Source organism: Mixophyes fleayi, chromosome 9 (genome assembly GCF_038048845.1).
Source record: "Mixophyes fleayi isolate aMixFle1 chromosome 9, aMixFle1.hap1, whole genome shotgun sequence".
NCBI classification, from domain to species: domain Eukaryota; kingdom Metazoa; phylum Chordata; class Amphibia; order Anura; family Limnodynastidae; genus Mixophyes; species Mixophyes fleayi.
Genome location: NC_134410.1, coordinates 120,514,547 through 120,542,481, shown reverse-complemented (window position 1 = coordinate 120,542,481; position 27,935 = coordinate 120,514,547). Strand labels below are relative to the sequence as shown.

Here is a 27,935-nt window from a genome sequence, read left to right as displayed (position 1 = left end):
CGTGGTTCCATGCCTCTCGTTTTTCTGGACACGCCGGTGAACACAAGACTTTTGAGATCCTCTCTCGAAGTTACTGGTGGCCTTCAATGAGGAGAGACGTCAAAGAGTTCATTGCTTCCTGTGAATTATGTTCGCAATTCAAATCCTCCCGCAGAACCCCAGCAGGGTTGCTGCGACCACTACCCATTCCGTCCAAACCATGGACCCATATTAGTATGGATTTCGTTACTGACTTACCACCTAGTAAGAACCATAACACTATTTGGGTGGTAGTGGACAGATTTTCGAAGATGGCTCATTTCATCCCTCTGTCTGGTTTGCCTTCCTCGTCTATCCTGGCTGAACATTTCATTAAAGAGATCTTCCGTATCCATGGATGTCCATCTGAGATTGTGTCTGATAGAGGAGTACAATTCGTGTCCAGATTCTGGCGAGCCCTTTGTAAAACCTTGGGCATACGATTAGCACTCTCATCTTCGTACCATCCACAATCCAATGGACAAACCGAACGTGTCAATCAAGATCTTGAGACTTTTATAAGGATATTTTCATCAGCCAATCAAGACAACTGGGTAGAGTTACTCCCTTGGGCTGAGTTCGCCCATAACAACATGTACCATGAGTCATCATCCAAAACTCCATTCTTTGTGGTCTACGGTCACCATCCGTCTTTTCCGGAATTTCCTGCCCTCCCGCCCACCCAAGTCCCTGCGGTGGAAACTGTTTGTCAGACCTTTAAAAATATCTGGTCTCAGGTCAGAACCTGTTTAAAGAAGACATCTGTCAAATACAAATCTTTCGCTGATAAGAAGAGGCGGGCTATTCCACCACTAAAAATTGGAGATCGTGTCTGGTTATCCACAAAAAATATTCGTTTGAAGGTTCCATCCATGAAATTCGCCCCTCGTTTTATTGGTCCATATAGGATCATTCAAGTTATCAATCCAGTATGTGTGAAACTCCTTCTTCCCAAGAGTCTTCGGATTTCTAATGCCTTCCATGTATCTTTGCTCAAACCTCTTATTATCAACCGTTTCTCAACTCCTCCCTCAGCTCCGCAGCCAGTTCAAGTTCATCAGGAGGAGGATTTCGAGATTACCGAGGTACTAGATGCAAAAATTTTGCGAGGAGTCCTCCACTTCCTCGTTCATTGGAAGGGCTTTGGTCCTGAGGAGCGCTCTTGGATCAAAGCTGAAGATCTTAATGCTTCTGCCCTTTTGAAGAAGTTTTACTCCAAAAATCCGGACAAGCCCGGTTCCAGGCGTTCTGTGCCCACCTTTAAAAGGGGGGGTACTGTCACTCACCGGACCGTGAGTGCCTCTTCCCGGACATTTAGGAACCGTGGCCGTCCACCATCCTGAGGGTCTGCGCATGCGCAGCCCTTTTCTATACTTCAGTGTATACCCCTTTAACTTAATTGGCAGATCAGGCAACCTCCCTATATTAAGCACCTGTGGTCACCACCACGTTGCCTGATCTTGGAGTCTCATTCCTCATGAGTCTCTGAAGGTGTTCCTGTATTACTCGTGTATTCAGCGCTGCTGATTCCTGTGGTTTCCAAACCACTTCTACTACTGTGCTTCCATTCCACTTCTACCATCAACTGTATCATCATGACTGTTTGCTCATCGCTATCCGCTGCCTCCGTGCACTCCAGCTTCTACCTCACTCACCTGCTTCTCATCAAGTCTGTTTGCTGATTTCTATCCGCTGCCTCCGTGCACTACAGTCTCCTGCTTGCAACTCGCCTGTGTTCAACATCGTGACTGCCAGCTGACTACTATCCGCTGCCTCTGTGCACTACAGTCTCCTGCTTGCAACTCGCCTGTGTTCAACATCGTGACTGCCAGCTGACTACTATCCGCTGCCTCTGTGCACTACAGTCTCCTGCTTGCAACTCGCCTGTGTTCAACATCGTGACTGCCAGCTGACTACTATCCGCTGCCTCTGTGCACTACAGTCTCCTGCTTGCATCTCGCCTGTGTTCAACATCGTGACTGCCAGCTGATTACTATCCGCCGCCTCTGTGCACCATAGTCTCATCTCATCGTTGCTGTGACTTCCTCGAGACTGCCGCTTTCATTACCATCTGCTACACTTCGTGATCACAGCTCCTGCCCTGCGCTGCACTCCTGTTTCCCATCGCTGTTGGTTCCTGTGGTTGCTACTGGTTACCTCCGTGTGCCGCTGAGTCCTGCCGCGGTGGTCAACGTTATCGTCCATCTCCTGCTGATCCGCTCTCCACGCCTTCACGTGTTCCACTGGTCTCTACCCTCCTGTCAGCATTGGATTTGTATCTCATCTACTACCCTCTGCTGGATCATCTCCATTCTCCTGGGTCCCCTATGAGTCCAGTTCCACGTGTTGCTGACTCCTCTGGATTCGTGTCCCTGTTGGTCTACTCACCTGTGCGCTGCACCTGCTAGACCGCTGCTTCACCTATCCAGGGACTTACTATCCAGTCGGCCTCCAGCCGCTCAGGTACCGCTGCAATCCCATCTGACTGCTACTGCTGAACCACGGTATGCATACTTCTCATTGACTGTGCTGTGTATTGCATATCTTGCTGGACTGTGTTTGGTTCTCTCTGGAGTCTGCTATCCGCTGAGTCTATTGCCATCATTGACTGTGTTATCATTGTGCTGGACTACTTCAAGAGACTTTCTAGATTGCAGACCTGATCAGTCATTTATATATATATATCTATATTGTGCATATTACTGTGGATCGTGTATAAGGTGCCTGTGTATATCCTGTGTTGCAGTCTTCCCCCGTGCACCTCCTCACATATATATTCAGTGGTACTACTTGCTGATGTCAGACCACTGATCCCTGTTTCCGGTATCATCTGTTCCATTATCCTCTCACATAGCAGTGGTACAACTTGCTACCGCAGACCACTGACTACCTGGATACTTCCACCTGGATTCCATTCCTTCACTCAGACAGCGGTACAACTTGCTACCCGCAGACCGCTGACACTCATCACCTCCTTGCTTCTGTTGGACATTCCTCCTCACTATAGCAGTGGTACAACTTGCTATCGCAGACCACTGACTACCCTCACGTGTCCTTGTCCACACAGTTCCTTGTGTATCATTACCTCATTATTACCAGTGTTGCTAGTCATAGACTTTCCTGAGCATCTCATCGGCCATCATTTCATGTTCCGTGATCACCCAGCTACCAGAGTACCCTATTACCATCTACATTGCTCTGGTAAGCCTACCATCTGGTGATCCCTGGGTAAAGACTCCTAGTGCCCGTGACAATTAATAGAGTTGACCTGCTTCTCCTGCGCACCTTTCACTTACTGGGTCTTCATGGCACGCAAAAACATACAGAAATTGGGGCTTGAGATGTGCAAAATGTTCACTTACATAGTAACATAGTTGATGAGGTTGAAAAAAGACACCAGTCCATCAAGTTCAACCTATTTTGGATCTCCTGCGATCCTGCACTTATATTTGAAATTAATCCAGAGTAAGCAACCGCCAATCTGTTTCAATTTTGAAAATCCCCCCAGACTCAATATTGCAGTCCTATTTTTACCCTATATCCACTCCTATCCTTCAATTTAAATTAACGGTCGTATCCCTGGATACACCTTTCCGCTCAAAATTTATCTAACCCTTTCTTAAACATATCTATTGAATCTGCCATCACAACCCTCCCTGGCAATGAATTCCATATCTTGACTGCCCTTACTGTAAAGAACCCCTTCCTTTGCTGGTTGTGAAATTTCCTCTCCTCTAACCTTAGGGGATGACCACGTGTCCTGTGTATGGTCCTTGGGGTAAAAAGTTCCCATGAAAGCTCTCTGTATTGACCCCTAATGTATTTGTACATAGTAATCATATCTCCCCTTAGACGCCTCTTTTCTAAAGTAAACATGCCTAAACTGGCTAACCTTTCCTCATAACTTAATGACTCCATACCCTTTATCAATTTTGTCGCCCTTCTCTGAACCCTTTCTAGTTCCAAATTATCTTTTTTATAGAGTGGTGCCCAGAACTGTACTGCATATTCAAGATGAGGTCTTACCAACGATTTATACAGTGGCAAAATTACACTGTCTTCCCTTGCATGCCCCTTTTTATACATGCCAATACTTTGTTTGCCCTTGCAGCTGCTGCTTGACATTGAGCACTATTGCTAAGTCTACTGTCTACGAGCACTCCCAAATCCTTTTCCAATATAGATTCTCCTAAATTAATTCCATTTAATTTATAGATTGCGTTCTTGTTTTTGATCCCTGAATTCATAACCTTACATTTATCTGTGTTAAACCTCATATTCCATTTGGCCGCCCAATCCTCCAGTTTATTTAAGTCCCTCTGTAGAGAAGCTACATCTTGCTCTGATTTTATTACCTTACAGAGTTTAGTGTCATCTGCAAAAATAGAAACTTTACTCTCTAAACCATCACCAAGGTCATTAATAAATATATTAAAAATGTATGATAAATTTTCTTGAATTAGCTGTTCGGTATCTTTAGAACAAATTGGTAAACTGTATGTATTTCTGTCCACAATATTCAGTAGAAAAGTTCACAAAAAAACAAAGAAATAAAAAAAAAAAGAAAAAAACACAAAAATCTCTCACGGTTCAGTGAATAAAGCAGTTGTGATTCAAACACAGTTTTAGTTTTAGTTGATTTTTCTAAGTAGCTTTATAATTCTCCACTCAATAATCCTCAATGAAAAAAAGTAATCATGATTCAAACGTAGCTGTAGGTGATTTTTCTATGTAGCTCTATAATTTTCTGGATTGAATCCTTAGATCACGCATGCGCAAAGCCACTTTGCAATAGGAACCAGAATTTCAAGTCATTGCTGGGACAGCCTCCTATCGGACACAATGTCCCAGGATGGTTTGTTAATAAATGCTCACGAAAAACAAGCATGACAGATCATAATTAAAGGGGCAAACCCACGTTAATTAATAAATGAGTTATAGGTGTTATGCCTTAATATCCTCCCCTTTTGGCACCATGCTTAGTACAGAATAACTTGCATGTAACCTTGGAGTTAAGGTCATCTACCAGCAACTGTTTTATCTAATAATTATTTAAGATACATTGTGTTGCTTATATGTTTTTTCTCTTTTTCTTTTTGATAGTTCCTTTCATCTATTAATTCGCTGTTTGAAAAACCCACATTCTTTCATTTTATATGTTGAATCTTTCCATCTGAAGGGAGCTCTATATACATTGGTGCCTGCTCCGCACAACATACTTGTCGTGGTCGCATCGAGTCTACAGTTGGACTTTAGTTATTATTCCTATTTAAATACTATTACATGCCCAGAGCCATCTATTCATGCCCACATTTTCACAAGGCCATGTCCCTTTCTGAGTCCAGGAATTGGGACAATCCAGCTAGAAAAATGACTAGTGGGTGGTATGCTTCAAAGAGGGGTAGAGAGTGCACATTTTGGGACACCTTCACAGATCAGCGGGTGTCCACAGACGCTTCTTAAACGACACACAATAAAGTGAGTTTGAAGACACTATTCTCTCTAGTTAATATGAAACTATATTACATTACTATATTGACTACAACCAAGGTAATGTGAATTTAGCATGTCTTGCTAGCGGCTTAAGTATTGTCACGGCGGTTACCTGTGTCAGCGCCGCTCCTTCGCTTCGATCAGGTCAGCTGATCTGGGCGGGGAATTCAAACTCCTACTTCAGGACTGCTCTGACACACTGTAGGTGTCAGAGCAACGTGTTACCTGTATCTGGCTGCACTTCCTGTGCTTTGACTTCCCTGGTGTTCTCCTTTGTGACTGCTGATCTCTGTGTACCGAACCAGCTATCCTTCAGACCATTCTACTGCCTAATCCCTGGTACTGCATAACGGACAGATCCCTGTGTACCAAACCGGCTATCCTTCAGACCATTCTACTGCCTAATCCCTGGTACTGCATAACGGACAGATCCCTGTGTACCAAACCGGCTATCCTCCAGACCATTCTACTGCCTAATCCCTGGTACTGCATAACGGACAGATCTCTGTGTACCGAACCAGCTATTCTCCAGACTATTCTTCTGCCTTATCCCTGGTACTGCATTAACGGACGGATCTCTGTGTACCGAACCGGCTATTCTGGACTACGCTTCTGCTCCTGGGGCTGTACTGCGGATTGACTCCTGCATTCCACCAGTCTCTACTCCAGACTACTACCTTCTGAATATACGGTTAGTGAATTCAGTTATCTATTCTTCTGTGGATCTGACCGTGCCGCTACATGTCCATCTCATAGAACTCTTTCCTTACGTCAGTAGGCTAACCTGGGGGCCGCGACCTGCGGTTCTCCGGCAGCAAAACCCACCCTGCCTTGCGGCGGTTCTTGGAGAAGACCGGGAGGGCCGTTAGACTCCGCGCCCTAGGAAGGCCGGCGTAAATACTGACTAAGGTAACCTTGAAACCTAACAAGTATACATGTTGGCACGCCTTGTACAAATACTCCTGTTCTTGACTTGGACACATCTTGACATACTTCTGGCTGAAATGTCACATTTAGGTACTGCGTTTTGCATACGTCTTTTTCTATGTACTTTCGGTGGGGAAATGTATCCATCTCTAAATGAGGTCCATGGTGCACCAGAGCCTTGCTTGTCATATAATAGACTTTAGAATTATGTACATAATGTTGTTGATTACAGAGTTACTGAAAATAAACATGAAAATTTAGAAATTAAAAACTTACGGTGGTTTGAAGTTATCAGGCTTGTCATACTGCATTCTAAAAAGCATTGTACATAAAAACAGTGTTAACGGTATTTACAATTTTAGACATCTTTACTTTTTTTTCTATGATTAAACAGGACTCACTCTCTCTATTCAGCTTTGCTTATTCCCGGCATACAAAAAATTGTTTTGGATGCTAAAGTTACACATTATCTCAATTCCAAAATGTATGGAAGGAGCGGAGGGAGACAGATGAGGGGTCAAATGAAAAGAGAGAGAACAGTAATAATGTTACATCCTAGTGTGAAGACAGACTGAACACCATGCAAAGTGTAGTAGGACAAAAAGAAATAAAACAAAAAGTAACATGTTTTTTACACATGATGGGGATCATTTATGAACTGGAAAATTAGTGTGGTAAGAGCAGGGTGCCGGGCATCACAAATATAGGTTAATCCTGATTGGAAAATCCTCTTGCCAAGTACAGCATTAGATATTGTGCATATCAGTATATGTATTTTGAAAATATTGTGTTTATAGTTCTTAAATGTCGCCAGGTAAGTTCTTAGGCCACCACTAGGTTCACTAATCAACTCCATGAAGGAGCTACCAACATTTGTGACAATTCAAGCACCCAGTTGACCGGCAGCGTCCCAGGCTCAAACTCTGCAGCACATGCGTTGCGAGAGGTTGGCCATGTGGCGTTAGAAGTGGCAGTCAGTAACAAAGCCTGCACAACATGAAATAGACTATAACAGCTTAATTCACGATATGTACTCAGGTAATTAGAGACTTTTATGAGGAACAATGGGTGTCCCATTGTTCCCCATTAAGACTAGCCAGACCTCTGAAAGAACTGGCACCAATCTTAAACCAAGAAGTTACCTAAAGTTTGACCAGGGGTACCCACATCAGAGAGGGAACCAGGTTGGGCATAACCACCGGTTATGGTTTCTGTTTGGTTAGTCTAAGATTGGATCTGTAATCATCAGCATCTACGAGTCTACAAGATATGGAAATATGCAAAAGTTATTCCATAAATTGTGAGAATTTTCTATATGGAACCCCTTCAATTAAGTGTGTTTAACTATTCTATTTATTAGATGTTCCTATCTGTTGAAAGATTAAATGCTTTAGTCATGGGACAAACCTTTATGGACAGCAGTTGAAACAGTGAAACATGAAGGTTATAGAAGCAAACAAAAAACTATCCAAATTACTAAAATATAGCATAATAATAAAACTATAAAAATACATATATACTAAAAATATATCATCTTGTTCATAGGTTTTGCCATGATACTGGTGTTTCTAGCTGTAGTCCAATGCCCAAAAGGATGCAGAATCAAAATATATACACGTGATGGCAAGCCAAGAATAGGCTAATGCAAGCGGGATTTGAAATTCAGGATTAGCAGTTATGACTGGAGTATACATTAGTAAACATAATAGTGAAGATAGTGGTTATTCAGGAACTGATTGTTTATATTTAGAGGCCCAAACAGGAGCCAAGATGGATTCTTCTGAGGTAATATTAGCCATTTTGGTAAAGGGCAAATTCAAGCACAAGTAGTGATCTTTTGTGGCTGGAATCAAAGATTCTACCTGATACTTTTCCTGTAAATATATTCTAGTAAAGGAAAAAACATATCTTAAGGAATTCCACACAGCACACAACAACATTTTTTACAAAAGTATACTGGTGTATATGTAAAATTAAAGATGTTATCTTACCTCTGAATTTTCACATCCTTGAAAAAATTTACAATTGAATTTCTGTGGCTGTTGTTATGGCTACAGGAATAAGGCATAGAGAATAAATTAGATATTGCATCCCTACATAGTGGAATGAGTAAGATAAAAATTAAAGCAGTTGCTATGGCAACATAACTCTTTTCTCATTTACATCCAACACTTGGATAACTTAATAATTTGAAGATTTAACGCCAGGTACTTCAACTAGTAACAATTATAGAGGTAACAAATAACACTTGTAATTTCTTCCATTAGGTCTTCATCGGAGTTACTGCAAAAAAAAATCAATTGAGGGATTTGATTATCACCTACAAATTTAAATGTGGAAGGAGTGGCGGTCTTGCCGCACCGTGATCCTCCTCCATTTGCGCCTGCTCTATTGATATGGACACCACTGAGCAGCCTGGCAGGCAGGGCAGTGCAAACATGTGATTGCACTGTAGCGAATCACCACCAGGAAGGCTAGCTTGCTAGGAGCCTGCTGATTGGCTCAGTTCCTCTTTGACGATAATAAGTGCAGCTACTCTTTCACTTTGAAATGCCTACTTAGTGTATCCTGTCTAGTTTTCTGGCTCTGACCCCAGTCTTGGATTCTGACTACTCTGTTGGCCACATCCTGCCCTGACCACTGTATTGGATACAGACCACTCCCTGGACTGAAGCCTGCACTGCTCTTCTGCTCTAGACCCAGACTACTGTCACCGCTTTCTGCTTAGACCACTTTTGGATTTGGACCTTGCTGTGGACAATGTCAGATCTCTGCACAGATTCTGCTTGTGTGAGTACCTGTATTTATAACTCATAATGCAGTATACATTATTGAATTATCATACCTAGCACTAGAGTCAAGTTCTGGAATAAGCTACTACTACTAGGTGCTACTTTTACTACTAAAGGGAGCAATTGAGTATCGGTGAACACCTTCCAGTCAAAGGGAAAGGAGGTTGCTAAAGATGAACCCTACAATGAACTGGTTCTAGGGTTTTATCCCAGGAATTTTGAGACCTGACCTCACAATCAGACACAACAGAGTTACAAATAACGCTGATTCTTCTATTTTATATATATATATATATATATATATATATATATATATATATATATATATGTATAGTAGTAGTTTTCAGTTTTACATCAAGTCAGACTTGGAATGACTCAGAATCCCAATCACTTTTCAAATCTGAAATAAAAAAGCAGAACACCATTTTCACATGATGTCATAAGTAGGAACTCTGCAAGCCTGATTCATCAAGGAACATTTCTGCAGATTTTGTGCGTATCGTGCACAAATTTAACTTGCGTATGCCCACATTCAGACCCTATGCAACTAAATGCAGCAATGCTCAATTCATCTTCGTTCGCAATGGACACTTAGTAAGTTACTACAGCCAACGATTTCTGGGAAGAAACGGGGCAGGAAATGGGTGTTCACCCATAGCCAATGTACAGTAAGGGCGTGCCAGACTCGAGCGCACGCAGCCGCATCCGAATCAAGCTTTGGGCATCTCACAGTTACTTGTATTTCTGTTGTATCTTTTGCTCCAGACACAGGGCTAGTCTAAGTCCTGATTACTTATAATGACAGTCTCGGATGTATGCTACAATCATGTGCATTCCTTTATGATCACAGTCTACTCATCTTTTAATTGCTACTTCCATAACATGCCCCATTATAAAGCACACGTCACCTCAAGCTAGTTCCAAAAAATTGACAATGAGTTCAGTGTACTCCGCGATTTTCGGGGGGGGGGGGGGTCGCGGGGGTGCCGCGATTTTCGGGGGGGTCGCGTGGGTGCCCTCATTCTCACGGGGGGGGGGGTCAAGAGTGTGGAAGAGCCATGGGGTGCTGGGAAAGGGGGTGAAATAGCCAGGGGCTGCTGGGAGAGGGGATGAGAGCCAGGGGGTGCTGGGAGTGGGGGTGAGATAGCCAGGGGGTGCTGGGAAAGGGGGTGAGATAGCCAGGGGCTGCTGGGAAAGGGGGTGAGATAGCCAGGGGCTGCTGGGAGAGGGGTTGAGAGCCAGGGGCTGCTGGGAGAGGGGGTGAGAGCCATGGGGTGCTGGGAGAGGGGGTGAGAGCCAGGGGGTGCTGTGAAAGGGGGTGAGATAGCCAGGGGCTGCTGGGAGAGGGGGTGAGAGCCAGGGGGTGCTGGGAGAGGGGGTGAGAGCCATGGGGTGCTGGGAAAGGGGGTGAGATAGCCAGGGGGTGCTGAGAGAGGGGGTGAGATAGCCAAGGGGTGCTGGGAGAGGGGGTGAGATAGCCAGGGGGTGCTGGGAGAGGGGGTGAGAGCCAGGGGATGCTGGGAAAGGGGGTGAGATAGCGAGGGGGTGCTGGGAGAGGGGGTGAGAGCCAGGGGGTGCTGGGAGAGGGGGTGAGAGCCAGGGGGTGCTGGGAGAGGGGGTGAGAGCCATGGGGTGCAGGAAAAGGGGGTGAGATAGCCAGGGGGTGCTGGGAGAGGGGGTGAGAGCCAGGGGGTGCTGGGAGAGGGGGTGAGAGCCAGGGGATGCTGGGAGAGGGGGTGAGAGAGCCGAAGGGGAAGGGGGTGCTGGGAAAGGGGGTGAGAGAGCCAAAGGGGAAGGGGGTCCTGGGAGGGGGGTGAGAGAGCCAAAGGGAAGGGGGCGCTGGGAGAGGGGGTGAGAGAGCCAGGGTGGTAGGGGGTGCAGGAAGAGGAGTGAGAGAGCCGGGTGGGTAGAGGGTGCAGGAAGACGTGTGAGAGAGCCAGGGGAGTAGGTGGTACAGGAAGATGTGTGAGAGCCAGCGGAGAAAGGAGAGAGGGACAAAGGAGAAGATGGTGCAGGGGCATAGGTAAAAGAAAGTGTAAAGGGAGAGACATCTTAAGAATTCGAATGTCAGGGATGCAGCTATCATAAAACACAAGTAATAATGAAGAATGGAAATGCACAGAGGGGACAAGTGTAAAAATTTTTTTTAAAAAAAATCAAGCCTTCATACTCCATTCACTTATATTTTCTATACCCCCACTCCTAAATTTCTGCTTCGACCACTGCCCTCTATTCCTGCTCCCGACTGCCTGTGTGAGCTGACAGCTGCTAATCCCTCCTAGTCCAGCGCGCCCAGTAGGAGAACAGAACACAGGATGCCATAATCAGGTAAGTTCATATATTTTCTTGTGTGCAATATGTTTTTAATCAACCTTTCTTGAACTGGGGACACTACAGCGTATCCAATAATGTTTAACACTATGTATTGCTCATTATTGCGCTGTAATGTTTTTTGCATACTTATCTGTACAGGGACTTTTAATTAAGAGGAAAAAACACTGCTTGTCATAAATTTTATCTGTGATTGTGTCAATATATCTATTTTTGTTTCCATTGTAAATGGTGTATTAAGCTGCTCTTGGGACTCACACTCATATGCTGTACCAATTTTTATTTGTGAATGAGTTTTTGTCTGAGCTTTACTAATGATTTGGAGGCACTACTATGGCATAATGTTATTTGGGGTCACTATTGTGGCATAATATGATTGAGAGGCACTGTTGTGACATAATATGATTTGTGGGCACTAGTGTATGGTATATGTTTTGGGGGCACTACTATGCCATAATATGATTTGTGGGCACTTCTGCATGACCAAATATGAATTGAGGGTAATACTATGTGGCATAATATGACCTTGGGGCACTACAATGTGGCATAATATGAACTGGGCACACTACGGTGTGGCATCATATGAACTTCTGCCAAAGGCAAGTCTTTCATTGTTGAATATGATGGGAGCCCAAAGAAGTTGTTGTATCGGGGCCCAAAATTCCTCTTGTCAGCCCTGCCTGTGAGTCAAGGGGGTAGACGTCTCCAGGTAAATAATCTAAATGTTTCCTATCTAATCAAACTGATGGATCACATCCAATTATTTCTCACCCACCTCCTCTATCCCCCTAAATTTATATAATTTAAAATGAATAGAAAAGACGCATATCCAATTACTGTAGTAAAACAAAAATATTTTTCTCTGACATTTTGCTGTAGATGGAAATACTTTTAATGCGGCCGTGTGGGTTCAACTGATCATTCAATAGTTATGTTTTTTTTTGATATGTGTTAGTTTTATTTCATGTGGAATGATTCATGAAAATTCTGCCATTACTATTTAATTGAGGGAAAAGGGTACCTGTTACCTATATGTGTGTGTAAGTACTCTGTTCATTGTTGCTATTTTGTGGGAGATTTGAAAAAAGCAAAACATTGTTTCCTACAGTGGCGTCTGTATAATTGGTGGTATTGCTGTAGTATGGGGTGGCGTGCTGGTGGCAATGTTGTAGTGTGTTTGGTGCTTAGTATTGCTAATAAGTAGGAGAGGGTATTGCTATAATGGGGGTGACGCTGGACACTGTAATGTGGGGGGTGATGCCGGTTGCTGTAATGTGGGGGGTCATGCTGGACGCTGTAATGTGGGGGGTGATGCTGGACGCTGTAATGTGAGGGGTGATGCTGGATGCTGTAATGTGGGGGGTCATGCTGGACGCTGTAATGTGGGGGGTGATGCTGGACGCTGTAATGTGGGGGGTGATGCTGTAATGTGGGGGGTGATGCCGGTTGCTGTAATGTGGGGGGTCATGCTGGATGCTGTAATGTGGGGGGTGATGCTGGACGCTGTAATGTGAGGGGTGATGCTGGATGCTGTAATGTGGGGGGTCATGCTGGACGCTGTAATGTGGGGGGTCATGCTGGACGCTGTAATGTGGGGGGTGATGCTGTATATGGGGGGTGATGCCGGTTGCTGTAATGTGGGGGGTGATGCCGGTTGCTGTAATGTGGGGGTGATTGATGTAGTATGAGTGTGTGAGTGTGTGTGGGGGGTTATTTATTGCTGTCATTTGGGTACTAATAATGTATTGTCATGGTATTTATTGATGTAATTGGGGTGCTAATAATGTAATGTTGAGGGTCATTAGGAGAAATAAATACCCCCCCCCCCCGACACACACTCATACTACATCATGTTGCACTGCGCCAGCATCAGTGTGCAACAATATAGTGCATGGAGCCCACAACACGTGGGCCTGTGTGCTTTAAATGCCAGGGCTGATTTTTAGTCCCAGTCCGGCCCTGTTGCCACCCCTATATATCCTCTGCCTGAGTTCTGAGTCTTCCCAGTCCCAGTTGTGGTACTATATTTGTCTGAGTCTCTGAGTTCTAGGGGTTACTGAGTCTCTGGTCATGGGTTAAGGTCCTCCATGTTCCCATGTCCAGGTTCCAGTCCATCAGGTGCAGATTCCAGTCATCTATTTCAGTACAGAGTCCAGTCCAGCATTCTTCCTCCTAACATCCAGTATAGGATTAGCAAGCTCTATGAGCAAGACATTTAATTGGCCTCCCAGTTTCCACTACATTCCTGTCACAGCTAGTCCCAAGGGTCCCGAGACTGATCACAGAAATCCTATTGGCGTGATAATTATACTATGATGTAATTTAGTATACAATAGGATAACAACTAAAGGAAGCAGGTTGCAGTAACATTTTATTTTATTTTATTTTTTATAAAAGAATAATTTCACTTTAGGTTCTATCTACAAGTTGATGCAGAAACACTTTCATAAGTAGATAAAATAAATGCAGATAGGCAATTGTCCTCAAAACTCATACAAACCAACTTGTATGTTAAAGAAAAAGTATTTGTGTTGCAGAAATAAGACAGGGGATTGTAATATGTGTAAGTCTCTTTATATATTATTCTGTGTGAGAATAATGTTTCACATGAATACAATTGTCAACATCATTAAATATTAGAGATAAGCAATTTGGATTCAGAGAAATCCGACAGATCCGAGATTTGGGCTTCCGAGTAGATACAAAACACAACTCAGTTCTTCGCACCAACATCAGATCTGACAACGAGGCAGGAAAATATGGAACTAAAATGCTGGTTGTACAGGAAGTGCATCATTGCACTTCTGGTTAATGCATTCCAATCTGGAACACCAGAGTGTGCATTTGATAGTGAAGGTGTGTGTTATTGTTTGCTTGTTATAGCTAAAAACTGGTTGTGCACTTCTGTTTTTGGCACTTCCGTTTTGTGGCACTGACGGTTTATGGTAGAGCCTCCAAATACACATGGAGAATACACAGGAGACATTGCCCCATATATTTTGCAGTGAAATACAGACTATCACCTCTTGATAATCATGAGCGACAATTGAAGACAATCTGGGATTGCATAAGAAGTGAGGTTAATACATGGCTTTTAATATCTGTCTTTTCTATTGTTCTATGAGGTTGTGTTGATAAAGGTTCAACTGTAGGATCAAAACTTTGACTTATAATGTGAGATATGGAATTGAATTCAAAGAAAAGTAAAGCAGAAATGGTGATTGTATCGTTTAGTAAACTGCAATGTATTTTTGCCGCTACTCTGTCACTAATTTTAGCTTGATGCAGACTTTGGCCAAAATTACTGAAAGTTTGGACAGTTGTGAAGAGTTTATTAGAAAATAGATTGTAAATGACTGCAAATGAATATGAATGCTGTAAGTAGTAATATAGGAGAGAAAACAGCTCAGAATCACATAATTTTACATATTTTTCACAATTTTTAATTAAATCCAGATCTAAAACAAAGCCAAAACCTTTCAGGATTTTTAGGCAAAACCAGTAACAAAACCAAAGCACAAAGTTGATTTAGAACCAAAACCACATCCAAAACCAAAACAAAGAGGTCAGCGCACATCTCTATTAAAAATGCCTGTGTCAATCAGAATACAAATTACATGTAATTGTCTTGGGTAACCTATATAGTTTAAATATATATTTACGGTTAACTCTTATTTTGCCTCATAATTACTATGAGAAAAACACCTTGGTTCCTCATGTATTTTTTTTTTTGTGTGTAAGTAAAGTAACTATTGTTTATTGCGTGGACAAACAACATGTATACATCAAAGTAGGCCTGGGCCAGGTGTTGTGAAACTACAAGTCCCAGCATACCTTGTCAGCTGTCGGCTGGTTTTCTGCTGGCAAAGTATGCTGGGGCTTGTAGTTTCACAACACCTAGAGAGCCACAGGAAGGCCAGGCCTGCAATACATTATACCATAGTTACCTACTCTCCTGGAATATCCAGGAGACTTCCTATTATTACTGCTCTATTTATATTTGGTGAAGTATTAATTAGATTCGACAATCCTTTATTAATATTTCTGATCTGTCTATTTGTTAAAATAAATATTTTTCTCATGATAAAAGTGTCTGTTTATTTGATTTCCTAATTTTCTCCTATTTATAATATTAGTTGTTTCAAGAGGAGACTAGTATGGAAGGATAATTGTAAATAATTAACTGATAAGGTTAACCATCAGTGTTACATTTTGTTGCAGAATAGCCGAGAGAGATTGTGTTGTTACAAGGCACAGTGACAGGTGTGATTCACGATCTTATAATGAACTGGATATAGTGTAAATTATAATTTTACTGGGCACTTGTAAACTGAGTGTTTCAGTCTATAAGTTTATGACCAATGGTTCTCGAGCGCCTATAAATTAAATGTCCTTTCTAATTGTTGATCTCCTCTGTGCTATGAAATCTTTTTGAGAATGCTTGTAGTGAATCTATATATTATACAGCCGTACAGATCCTCGCACTAAAATTTAAAGGAAAGCCTTTCTTATAGAAGGCAGGTGCTATAGTGGTTATATGACAGTATATACTAATAAAATAGCATATAGTTAAATCGCAATCAATAAATATATGGTGACTATTATAATAATTCACTGCTATGATCGCGCTGTTATGCCATTCAGAGTTCTAGTCACAGATACACAGACAAAGTGTGTTTATTTCTGCATTGTCACAGAGACAGTGTTATATCCCTCCATTACCATAAAGACTGTGTAATATTCCTGCATTGCCACAAAGACTATTATATTCCTGAGTTGCCATAGAAACAGTGTGAATTCCTAACATAGAAAAGTTCCTATTATACCAGATGATTATAATGATGATGAATACAATGATGCGTGTGTTGATGAGGTGTGGTACATTAGTAAAAGCGCATTGTCATGACTGACCGAAAGGCAAAAAGATCCACTGCTTGTGTGTGCAGAATGGTTCTACCTCAACCCATGCAACATATGTGAAGACATCCGTAACCTTTCGCAGGCCAGAGTAAGTAGAGGTAGGAACTTAAAATCATGTAGACAACTTCTTCTTGTTATGTCAATTGCAGCAAGTTTATGTTGGGTACGTTTCACAAACAGAACAATCCATTTAATTGGCATTTGTCCAGTATAGTGTAGTGTATGTACTGACTCAGTGACTCCAGCATTAAGGGGTTCTGGGCATCGGTCAGACTTCCCTCAGTGTGTGTCTGCATTCAATCCCTATAATATGCTGACAAAGACTCCCTCTACCTACAACCTGCTCCCCCATCGAGACCAAAGTTGTGCGCACTCAGGGCTTGACTCTATCCCCTTTACCTCTGCAGAACTCTTCCACACACCCATTGATTATTCATTATTCATTTATTTATTATCCATCTCCAACATTACCACCTCTCTTGTCAACACCACACTCTTTACTGCACTTGATGCTGCATGTCCGCCACACCAAAGTAAAGCACCGACACTTCTCACAGATTTGTCACTTTCAAAAGTGTTCCCACTCTGTAGGACGCAAATGGAGGAATCCCTCTGCAATGTTGATTCACCAACTGTAAATTCATCCTATCTTCCTACTGCACCACCTTCTCCCTCACCAAACAAATCTACTTTAACTCCCTCTCCACCCTGTCCAACAACCCCTACTGCTTCTTCGCCACTGTCAACTTGCCTCTCTGTCCTCACTTATCATCTACCCCCTCCTTGCTCACCACCCAAGACTTTGCAACTTACTTTAAAGATAAAATTGAAACTATCCACCAGGAAATCTTCTTCAGCCAGAACCACCTTCCCCCAGTAATCTGAAATCATCACTTTTCCCTCTTCTGTCACATCCAGTCCCGTCAACCCTCAAGTGAGCACCTTCCAAGCTCTCTGGAATCTTCTCCTTTGCCTTCAAACATGCCTTCATCTCACGCATACTCAAGAAACCCTCTCTTGACCCTTCTTTTCATCACAACTACTGGGCCATATCTCTGCTCTCCTTTGCATCCAAAATTCTTGAACAACTTGTCTTCAATCATCTGATCTACTTTCTCTCTTTTCACTCTCTCATTTACCCCCTTCAGTTGGGTGTTCGTTCTCTTCTCTTAACTGAAACCGCCCACACCAATATGACCAATGATCAATTCCTAGCCTAGTTAAAAAGAAAGCTTCTCCCTCCTCATACTCAACCTCTCTGCCATTTTAAATACTGTTAATCAGTCTCTTCTCTTTGACATAGTTTACTCCTTTGGCCTTCGTGACACTGCCCTCTCCTGGTGCACCTTCTACCTCTTGGGTCACTCCTTCAGTGTCTCTACATACGATTCTCTTTCCCCTCTTCATCATATCTCTATCAGTGTTCCCAAAGGCTCTATTCTTGGCCCTCTACATTTTTCTATCTTTTCTATCTTTTTTCAAACCCGCAGTTTAGTAAATATACCCTTTGTGCATTGGAACCACAATAATTGCATTGGACAATGTTTATTGGTAGGGACAAAACGAACATTACACTATCAATTAGGCTATTATCTAACTATTATGATGACCTGAGCATATGTTGCTTATTGCTAGCTAGTCTTTCAAGAGTAATGTAAGATATCCCTATTATCAACTGCTAGTATCACGTTGGAGGACTTGTGTGGATTGAGAGGTACCTTATTTTAGCACCATTGAGATTTAGGCTGTTATCTATGCTAAACTAACATACCTCTCAAATGTCCAGCTTCAGTCGGGGCAGTCCTAATTTTAGGGAACTGTCCTGCCATACCGAGACTATAGCAAATCACTGACCTCTTAGACGTTTGTTGCCATGGAGTACTGGGTAGACTCATTTGACTCTGGATGTCCATAGTGGTGTGGACATCCAAATCCCGGTGAGGCCACCCAAAGCCCCATGGCAACGAATGACTACGTATAACTTTCATCCAGTGTATCCAGTATAGGGGAAGAATACCATGTTTACAGTGCACACAATATTTAAACACTAGCTAAGCACATAGGTGAACCTGTACAAAAACACTGACCTTAGTATGTTACAGGGGAAAAAAATGCTAGGCCGCCCATTGGTGTTCGTTAAAGTATACCTGGAATATAAAAATAACATGATCATGTGCTAGGTCATATCATAACATGAAACCTTTATTTTTTTATTTCCTTGTGAGGCAATCTCTAGTACTAACATATTCTTATACCCAATAATGCAGTGGAGGCAGCCATTTTGTGGGCCGCACCAATATTCATGAAAATGCAGACTATCACTTCACTAGGGACTAGTGACATCACTGAGGTAAAGAGAGTACAGCCTGCATTGATCCAATTACATCACCAGGGCACTGAAAATGTAGCCAATGAATTCATTAGGAACCTGTGATCAGTGAGTCAGAGGTTACTAGTGCATTGATCAGCTACATTGTAATGGTTATTGGTTAAACCCACAAAATGGCTCCCTCTCATAAAACCGAACCATCGGGCACTAATTTTCACTACTATCTATCTCTCCATAATACCTTTTGAACAAAGGATGGCAAACAGTGGAATTGACCAGAGAAAAAAACCTTTAGTGGAAAAGTAGCTCTCTTCCTTCCTTGATCACAGAAAATTCTCCTTAAACATGGACATATATGAACATACTTAGTGCTGTTGAGGAATGACATGACATAAGCACACACTTTTCTATTAAACAATATAGTTAAATAAGAAACAAGGTGCCACGTGGAGACTAAAACTATACATATGTACATGGAGCTACAGTTCTTTAATGCCCGGGTCCTGGGCAGGCTTGCCCACCATTCACAACAGCCACCTGTGGTGTATTAGGCTATGACAGTAGGTGGCAATATAGAAAGGTTTTTCAACACTTTATATAAGGAAGTTAGTTCTACTCTGTTTGTTGTTGATAGAGTACTGTATGTGTAACAAAAAGGATTGGAAGATCTTGCTGGTTTCTTTTCTCTGAGTCTCGAGCACTGCACATCACCACCCCAGCATTCATTAAAAAATAGGGCAGAAGAGAAAAATATGATGGACCCATGGAAAATCCGGACCCCTTGGTAAACAAGTAAGCAAAATAAAACATACAAGTGGGTTAAGGGACCTAAGCGCCCACCAGAAAACCAAATTATGCCCCTGTTCCATTTATGAATTTGATACAGATCTTACTGGTCTACATCTCAAAACTATTGGGTTTCTCATGAAACAGACCTCAATGTTCTTCTATCAAGGGAGGAATGGGTAAGAGAAAACATTAATCTGGGATGGAAATAGTCTGAGAATAAAAACATTGAAACTGATGAGGATTATCAAATCCTATCTAGTCGTGAGAGATTAGTGTTATCAAACTTACCATGTTAATACAAGAGATAGCAGCACGATGCAAAAGGTGGAGAGGTAGCACTTTTTTGTACTGATCCGTTCAGCTGCAAGAGAATGAAGGACAATATGGTTACATAAACAATTTAAAAAAATAACTAAAACATCAAATATTTAGCAGTGGAGGTATTTCACAATTCCTAAAATGTCCAAGGCACAACACACAATCCTCCTTTGATGTTGCTGTGCACCTCAATTTGATCTAGTAGGTCTAGATTTTCACTAAAGAGTATAGGTGTGTGGAGCAAGACTGTGGCTATGAAGGAGCTATCCCACTACTTTGATACGCGCCCTGCATTGACAACATCGTTGGTGGGCGCGATCAGTCGCAAGGGAGTCCTCCTGCAATAGGAGCTGCAGAGGGCATGCACCGATCAAGAGCATGATCAGTAATACAAAGGCAGAGTGGCCAGGCATGACATCCTCACAACATGTCCAGTACACATGGGCGCTGAGCACATGGAGAATCATGGGAACTTCTGTGTCTATAAAAAGCAGGTCCAGACACTACCCTCTTTCTTCTCCTGCACTCCCCCCATGGTGGATGCCTCCCTTCACTCCCTTTCACTTCTCTTATTTCAATTCTCTCCCTCCTCCTTTTAGACACTGCACATATTGAGCATATGGATTATAATTGCAATGGGTTAAATGATGCACCAAAGGGGTAAAAGCTGTGCACTGTGGGTCTTACCATCCACGTAAAGGGTATCTATATGCCTAAATTCAACAAGGAGTGGATTTGTAGATACATGTAGTGCTGAATTTGGGTGCAGGTCCGCTCTGCTCTACTAGATAGGACACTGCAGGATACGTCCAATACATATGTGGAATATAAATTCTCAAAAGAATGCACAGAAAAATTAAATAACTATTCAATCAATGTCACCTATTAATAAGACAGTGATTAATGAGAAAACATTATATAAATAAAAAAGATTTTTCTTACAAAAATATTATATTGCTTCTAATTTATCAATTTATCCCAGCACATTTTGTTCCATTCTAATGTTGACACCAGGGGCTAGATTTACTAAGCTGCGGGTTTGAAAAAGTGGGGATGTTGCCTATAGCAACCAATCAGATTCTAGCTTTCATTTATTTAGTACCTTCTACAAAATGATAGCTAGAATCTGATTGGTTGCTATAGGCAACATTCCCACTTTTGCAAACCCGCAGCTTAGTAAATCTAGCCCCAGGTCATACATGAAACCAACATTCTTAATAGTTCATCCCCTGCTTTGCTATGTATCCCATCAATAAATTAATTCTCCCAGTTACAGAATTTTCTCTTTCAATTTTTATTCTACTAAAATATATGAATTACATTCTAAACACTCTAATTTAATTACCTTATGGAATAATCCTTCATGCTTGGATATGAAAGCTTCATATACTTGTGAGAAACAACAATGTCCTTATCTGTGAGGAGTTTGTATGTTCTCCCCATATCAGGGCCCTCTTAACAACATTTGGGGCCCCCTGGCAAAGCAGTGCACCGGGGCCCCTATATATATATATATAAAAAAAAATATATATATATTATATATATATGGGCCCTGCAGCCCAGGGCTCCGCAATGGATGTCGGACGGGCGTGATGACGTTTCAAAAAAACATACTAGTAGGTTAATTGGCTGCTATCAAAATTGACCCTAGTCTCTCCCTCTCTGTCTGTCTGTGTGTGTATGTTAGGAAATTTAGACTGTAAGCTCCAATGGGGTAGTGAGTGAGTTCACGCGCTGTACAGAGCTGCGGAATCAGTGGCGCTATATAAATAAATGGTGATGATGATGATAGTGTTTTATCCATTTTCCCCTACTGGAATAACTGGCATTCTCTAAAACAAGTATGTCATCAATATGTAGGTGAGCACTGCATACACACTGAATAATATTCATGTGCCAGTATTTTCATGAGATATCCTCTACTTCCCCATCCATAAAGTAGGACAAATAATTGGAAGATGAGAGAAAAAGGAGGAAAGGAATGGCATCAGTAGATATATTAACTGATCCATGGAAAGGAAATAGAAGTTTTCTATCTTGGTGTAGGGGGAAATTAGGTTATATAATGGGCCTTGTGTAACTACTTCATACTTGCCTACTTTCAGTAGGTGACGTCCGGAAGAGGGGCGTGACTAGAAGGCGCCTTGAATCGTGTCATTTTGGCCCCACCCCCACGAGTAAAATTACGCTTTGTCGCAGGGGCGGGGGTAAAATGACGCGACTCTCGGCGAATCGCGTCATTTTGCCAAGGGAATTGTGGGATGCGGGAGAAATGCCAGCTCTCCCGGGAGTCCGGGAGACGGACCCGAATTTCGGGAGTCCCCCGGACTTTCCGGGAGAGTTGGCAAGTATGAACTACTACACCTAAGGGCATATTTATGTATCCCCCGCATTTTATGAAAGATAGTTTTCAATCCTTATCACATAGATAAGGATTGAGCTATCTTTCATATTTATCAAAAAAACCTACACAGGAACTGCAGTTCCAATAAACTGCTGTTCCCGTGAAGTAAAAGAAAAGTTACTTACCACTGCCTCTTCAAAGCAAGCGTTCGGGATCGCAATCTTCTTGGCTTCTCTCATCCCCTGTGCGCATGCGCTGACTGAAAATCTCGGGCATGAACACAGAGAAACCTACCGTAGTACATTAAACGAAGTGGATTCATGTGATAAGGAGAATTCACATGATCCCTCCACACATGAGTTGTGCAGCTCTGCTCTTCGGAGCAGAGCTGACAGCAGTGAAAGATTTCAATTATGAGAATGTATTCCAGCTTCAGATGGCGTACATTAACATAGGAGAAAAGAGAAAAGAAAATATTTTCATACATTGGTAAATAGCGTTACTGAGCAGTCCTCATACACTGTGGGACTGCTCAGTAAAGCAAAGAGAGATGCAATATCTGCTCAGATGCAATGATCATAAACCACAATTTTGTGGATTTATGTTTCATAAATAGGCCCCCTAAACTTTTGAGAGATGTTTGTTGTTTGAATGCTTGTACACCCTTGACCTAGCTTCAAATATTTTGGTCAGTGTGAGGCAATAGACATGAAATCCATTGCAACTGATAACTGTTCTCAATGTGTAGTACTGGTAGAGGTATAAAAAGCTACTGAATCAGAGCACATGAGAAGCCATTATAGTTATTTTTAAAATAAAATCATGCGGGGGCGGAACTTAATGAATGGCATCATTTTGGCCCACGCCCCTAAATGATTGTCAGAATTTTGGCCAATTACAGCAGGGGGCGGGGCTAAGATTATGCAATATTTTCGTCATTAAGCCCTTCCCATCACTTATCTATTGTGGGGAGCCCAGGAGGTCTCCCAGAAATGCGGGACTCTCCCGGACATTCCAGGAGAGTAGGCAACTAAGCAGCTAATGAATCTCTCGAGACTGAAGTGTCTTTTACATTTCTGTCTCCATTACTGAAGTCATGTTGTCTTACCTGTCAGTCTTTGATTAAATCTTGGTCTCCATGAAAATGGCCACCTCCATAGGCATCAATACATGGACATAGGACACAATTTCTGAACTGTGTCATCATGCCACAGATGGCGAAGCCGACCACGTCTTGTACTGGCTCAGCATCAGGGAGAATGCCAGACTCTTCAGGGAGTGAGGGAGATCACCCCTATTTCAGGAAGTCTCCCTGACATTCATGGAGAGTTGGCAAGTATGAATAAAATAAGTGTACAGACAAGTAAGAATTTAAAATATTACCTTTATAGTGTGAAATTATTCAGTCTTTTTATTTACTTATTTGCAGTCTGCTACAATTTCTTCTTAACATACCTGAATATTGCAACAGGGGGCTCTCAGTTTTCCACATGGCAAACCTGGAATTATGTAGACCCCAAAAGTAAAAGTAAAATGTACTCTTCAATCTTACCCAGAGATTATATTACAGCTGGTGGCTAAAATGGTTCTATCATGATAGCCCTGGCTAAATAACTTACTGCCAGCACATTTTGTACCTAGTGATACTAACATTATTATTATTATTATTATTTTTATCATCATTTATTTGTTAGGCGCCACAAGGTATCCGCAGCGCCGCACACAGTACTAACAGTAGACTATACAGGGTGAAACCATACAAAACAATGAACAAAAAGTACCAATACTTCAGAAACTCCGGCTAGTCATATGCAGTAAAGACGGAGCAGAAGAACAGGTATGGAGACAGGAGGGGAGGGGGCCCTGCTCATACGAGCTTACATTCTAAGGGAGGGTAAACAGACCAGGCACAAGAGGAGCCAGTTGAGGCAAGAGGAGAGAAGGGAGGACGAGCTAAAGGGAGGAGATGGGGGTTAAGTAGATGGTTCGTAGGCTTTGAGGAAGTGGTGAGTTTTGAGTGCACGTTTGAAGGAGCACAAGGTAGGAGAGAGACGGATGGAACGAGGGAGGTCGTTCCAGAGAAGGGGGGCTGCACGGGAAAAGAATTTATGAAAAGAATAAAAAATACTAACACAGCCTCTCTTAATAGTAGAGCCCCCTTCTTCCTACAGCAGCAGCAGGAAGTTGATGAACTAACAAGCAGAATCACAATCAGATGATCACATGATCACATGAGCCATTCCCCTGCAGTTTACCTCCATCTCATTTGACAGCTGCTGCCTGTCAATGAGAGGAGACAGCAGAGATGGAGAGCTATCATAGTATCCAGTCTGAGCTCTCTGTTTTAAAGAAAATCGATCAGAACGGTCTTTACTTTGCTCCACCCCACCAAGGAAGAGGACGGGGCTATCAGGTGTGGGGGGCCTACCGGTGGATAGCCCAGCTCCCCGGCAGGCCAGTCCGAGGCTGGCCTCTAAGCATAAGAGCACATTCAATAAGAGCCATGGCAAAATCCTGAGCAGAGAAGAAATCCGCCTCTATGGAGGAGTTATGTAAGCACCGCAGTCTGGTCCTCATTAAACACTATCGTATTAATATCAAAGCTTCAGCCGATGCCAATTTTGGAAGGAAGATGTTAACCGTGGTAATATGACTTTGACGTAAAAAAATAAAAAAATAATAAATATATACAGTATATAGATATTATACGTTCAAGTTGAACGCATTAAAACTTCAGTTACATTATATGATGGGGCACACCCTAGGAGAAACACAACTTTGAAACACTACCCCATAGTGTATGCTGCCATCCATTAGGAGAGAAAACAGCAGTTTATTACCTGTTAAACTGGTTTCCTTTACTCCTCATTTTTGTCATTGTATTAAGATTTTTTTTCCAGTTTGGAAAAAACCAGGAGACACTCAACAGGTGTGTCTTATTTCTTGTCATGACTCGTGTGAAAGGGGGGATTAACCCTTAGTGTATTTTGCCATGGAGGAGTAAACGAAACCACTTTAACAGGTAAACTTTCCGTATGTTCTCTCCTGCTTTTCTAAATATGTTAATTGATAATATTTATATTAATTTCATCTTACTCATTTCATAAAAGACTCGGTATATTCTAAAACACAAATTATTCCTAATATTTCCCTTACAGATTTATCCTTTACTAACTTTTCCTTCTTTACACTTTCAAGTTTATATTTTTATTCTTAATGGTGATTGTTATTTTTGTGTAACTTAATAATATTTATGTCTTCTTTGGTACTCTCTGTTTTTATTATTGTTAGTTTTACCTGCAGTTTTTCTTTAGTGTTAATATTTATTGCAATAAAAAAAATATTAAAAAGAAAAGGTTTTAATCAGTGTATGCATCCATTACATACAGGTTTTTTTTTTATCAGTAAGTGCTGTCATGAATTATCAGTCATTACAATAATCACTATATTCAATCCTTCTTATGTCAGAGAAATAAATACTAAGGACATTTAATTCAAATGTTTTTCCCTATGTGATACCAGACAAATCTAGCACTTAAATGCGGCAAAATCAGGTGTGTCACTCTAACTTCTAAAGATTTCGCTTTCTACACTCCTATTAATGTATATTCGTGTCACATAATATAAGCTTCACAGTCTATTGTGAGTTTGCACCTTAATACATATTGTATTGTTGACTGTTCGATGTTTCTATTCCTTAACTTCTTTACTTACACAATATAAAGTAAATCAGCTTGTAATGATTACAATGCTTCAAAGTCGCATTAAATATTGAATTTAAGAAAACATTTCAATGTGTGTGTAGTATATCTTGAATCATCACCAATAATGATACAGTTCCCAATTTTTTATATTAGCAAAATACTCCTAATGTCAGCTATAATCCAAGAGTCATTTTTGTTAACGAGCGCACTTTTGACTCGATCAATTTTCATTCCTTGGTGATAAGGGACAATGATAAGGGATGAAAGATTGTGACCATATAATTGAAAGTGTTCTGCCGGAAAAGCAGTCACGATAAGCATAATAAATAAACCCACAAATTCCTGGATAAATAGGAGTAAACAAATATAATTGTATAATAAGCGGTGGTCCCTTATGTATTAGTGTAGGGGAAAGCTGCCAAATGGAGCTGTGAACAGGTGACCAACTGCTCCTATAAATTTTTGGAGACAAATGGTCTCTCTATAGGCGAATAAAAGTTCATAATCACTATTAAATTATATAATGTTCAATACAGGAGATGTACAGTATCTCTGACAACAGAGATTTTAACATTGATGATTAACTTTGCTTCACCTATAGAGACATATTTCTAGCTCTGTAGCGTGTTTATATTTTGCTAAGAGATCATATCTATGTTATTTTATTTTCCGGTTTTGCCTATATTTAATTACTCTATATTTAAAAGATTTATATAACTGCCTAAGTCCCAGAGTTTTGCAACCTAGTCAAATCAATTATCAACTACATCCCCTCACCCTTTTTTCCCCATACATTCCAGAGCCTAGGAGTTTACTTTGACTATATGACTCCAAATAGGGGTAGACAATCTTCCCCATTACACGCAGATAAGATGTTTTTGAAATCTTTCATTGACTATGTTTTTTTTATCTATTACTTGAGATTTTCTTTTAAATATACTACACTATCATTGCTCCAAGTATTGCGTTGTTTTACTCCTAAGTTGTGATGTATGTCACCTTTGATGTACATTTGACTGTGAAACAACTGAGTCACTCATCAAAGTTCTACACATCTTAAATACTTGTATGAATACCTAATATTCCTTAATTAACTCTTCTATCTGGTTCTACACATCTTAAATACTTGTATGAATATCTAATATTCCTTAATTAACTCTTCTATCTGGTACGTGCATGTTTTGAAGAAGTGGATGCTCTCTATCTGACATATGTCTATTCTAACGTTTTACCTGGAACTAAATAATTTAACAGTTAAAATAAACATGTTTTAACAATCCCTGAAATAACACTACAACATCACATGTAACTGAATTCAGATAGATTACAATGGCAATAACTATCAGAAAATCAAGAGGATGGAAACTAGTTAAGTCCATTGTGTAGAAAACTGTTGTTTGTACTTACCCATACAATTTTCCAAGTACATGCTGAAGGGCTATGAAAGGCAGGAGCTGCTAGTACATGCAAACAAAACTCTTTTGTGTCTGTCTGCTTCCCTTGTTGCTTGTCAGTCCCTCATTAATTCATATCCAGTAGAAACACTGTTAGCAAGAGCCAATGGGGAAAAACTATGCTCAAGGTGTGTAATATTTAGATGCAAGCATTGATCCAAACAGGGTAAAGTTGTTGGTTTTTATTGTATGTATAATTACATAGAAACATCTTCATTTTTATTGTTTAATTTTGTTTTTTAAATGAACGTCCTTTCATGGCAGATTTGCATGTGTTTTTTCTGTAACTTTCCTATGTTAACCCCAATGGTGTATCATATTTTCCTGTGCCACAAACCAATAGTTGGCTGTATTATCACCAATTACGCCAATTATTTTTTGGTAATAATATTGGCATCCTTACAGAATTTTCGAATAATGCACCATTTCTTAAAAAAAAAAAAACAAGTATTGAAATGAAAGAAAATGTTCCTATCTACATATAGATTTCTTTGGTTTGTAGTGAAATAATATTTT

General features: G+C 41.2%; 1 protein-coding gene across 1 annotated transcript in view; it reads right to left on the bottom strand.

Annotated features, from left to right (window-relative positions):
* LOC142101131 (histo-blood group ABO system transferase-like) overlaps window positions 1-27,480 on the bottom strand; it is a 38,889-nt gene extending 11,409 nt beyond the window's left edge. The window contains exons 1-5 of the mRNA XM_075185352.1: window positions 27,373-27,480; window positions 19,888-19,960; window positions 18,569-18,628; window positions 8,430-8,489; window positions 6,715-6,750 (exon numbers count right to left, since the gene is read on the bottom strand). Of these exons, the coding sequence (XP_075041453.1) occupies window positions 6,715-6,750; window positions 8,430-8,489; window positions 18,569-18,628; window positions 19,888-19,960; window positions 27,373-27,394 (251 nt within the window). The 5' untranslated portion in view covers window positions 27,395-27,480. The remainder of the gene's footprint in view (window positions 1-6,714; window positions 6,751-8,429; window positions 8,490-18,568; window positions 18,629-19,887; window positions 19,961-27,372) is intronic.
* Between the last annotated feature and the right edge of the window lie 455 nt (window positions 27,481-27,935).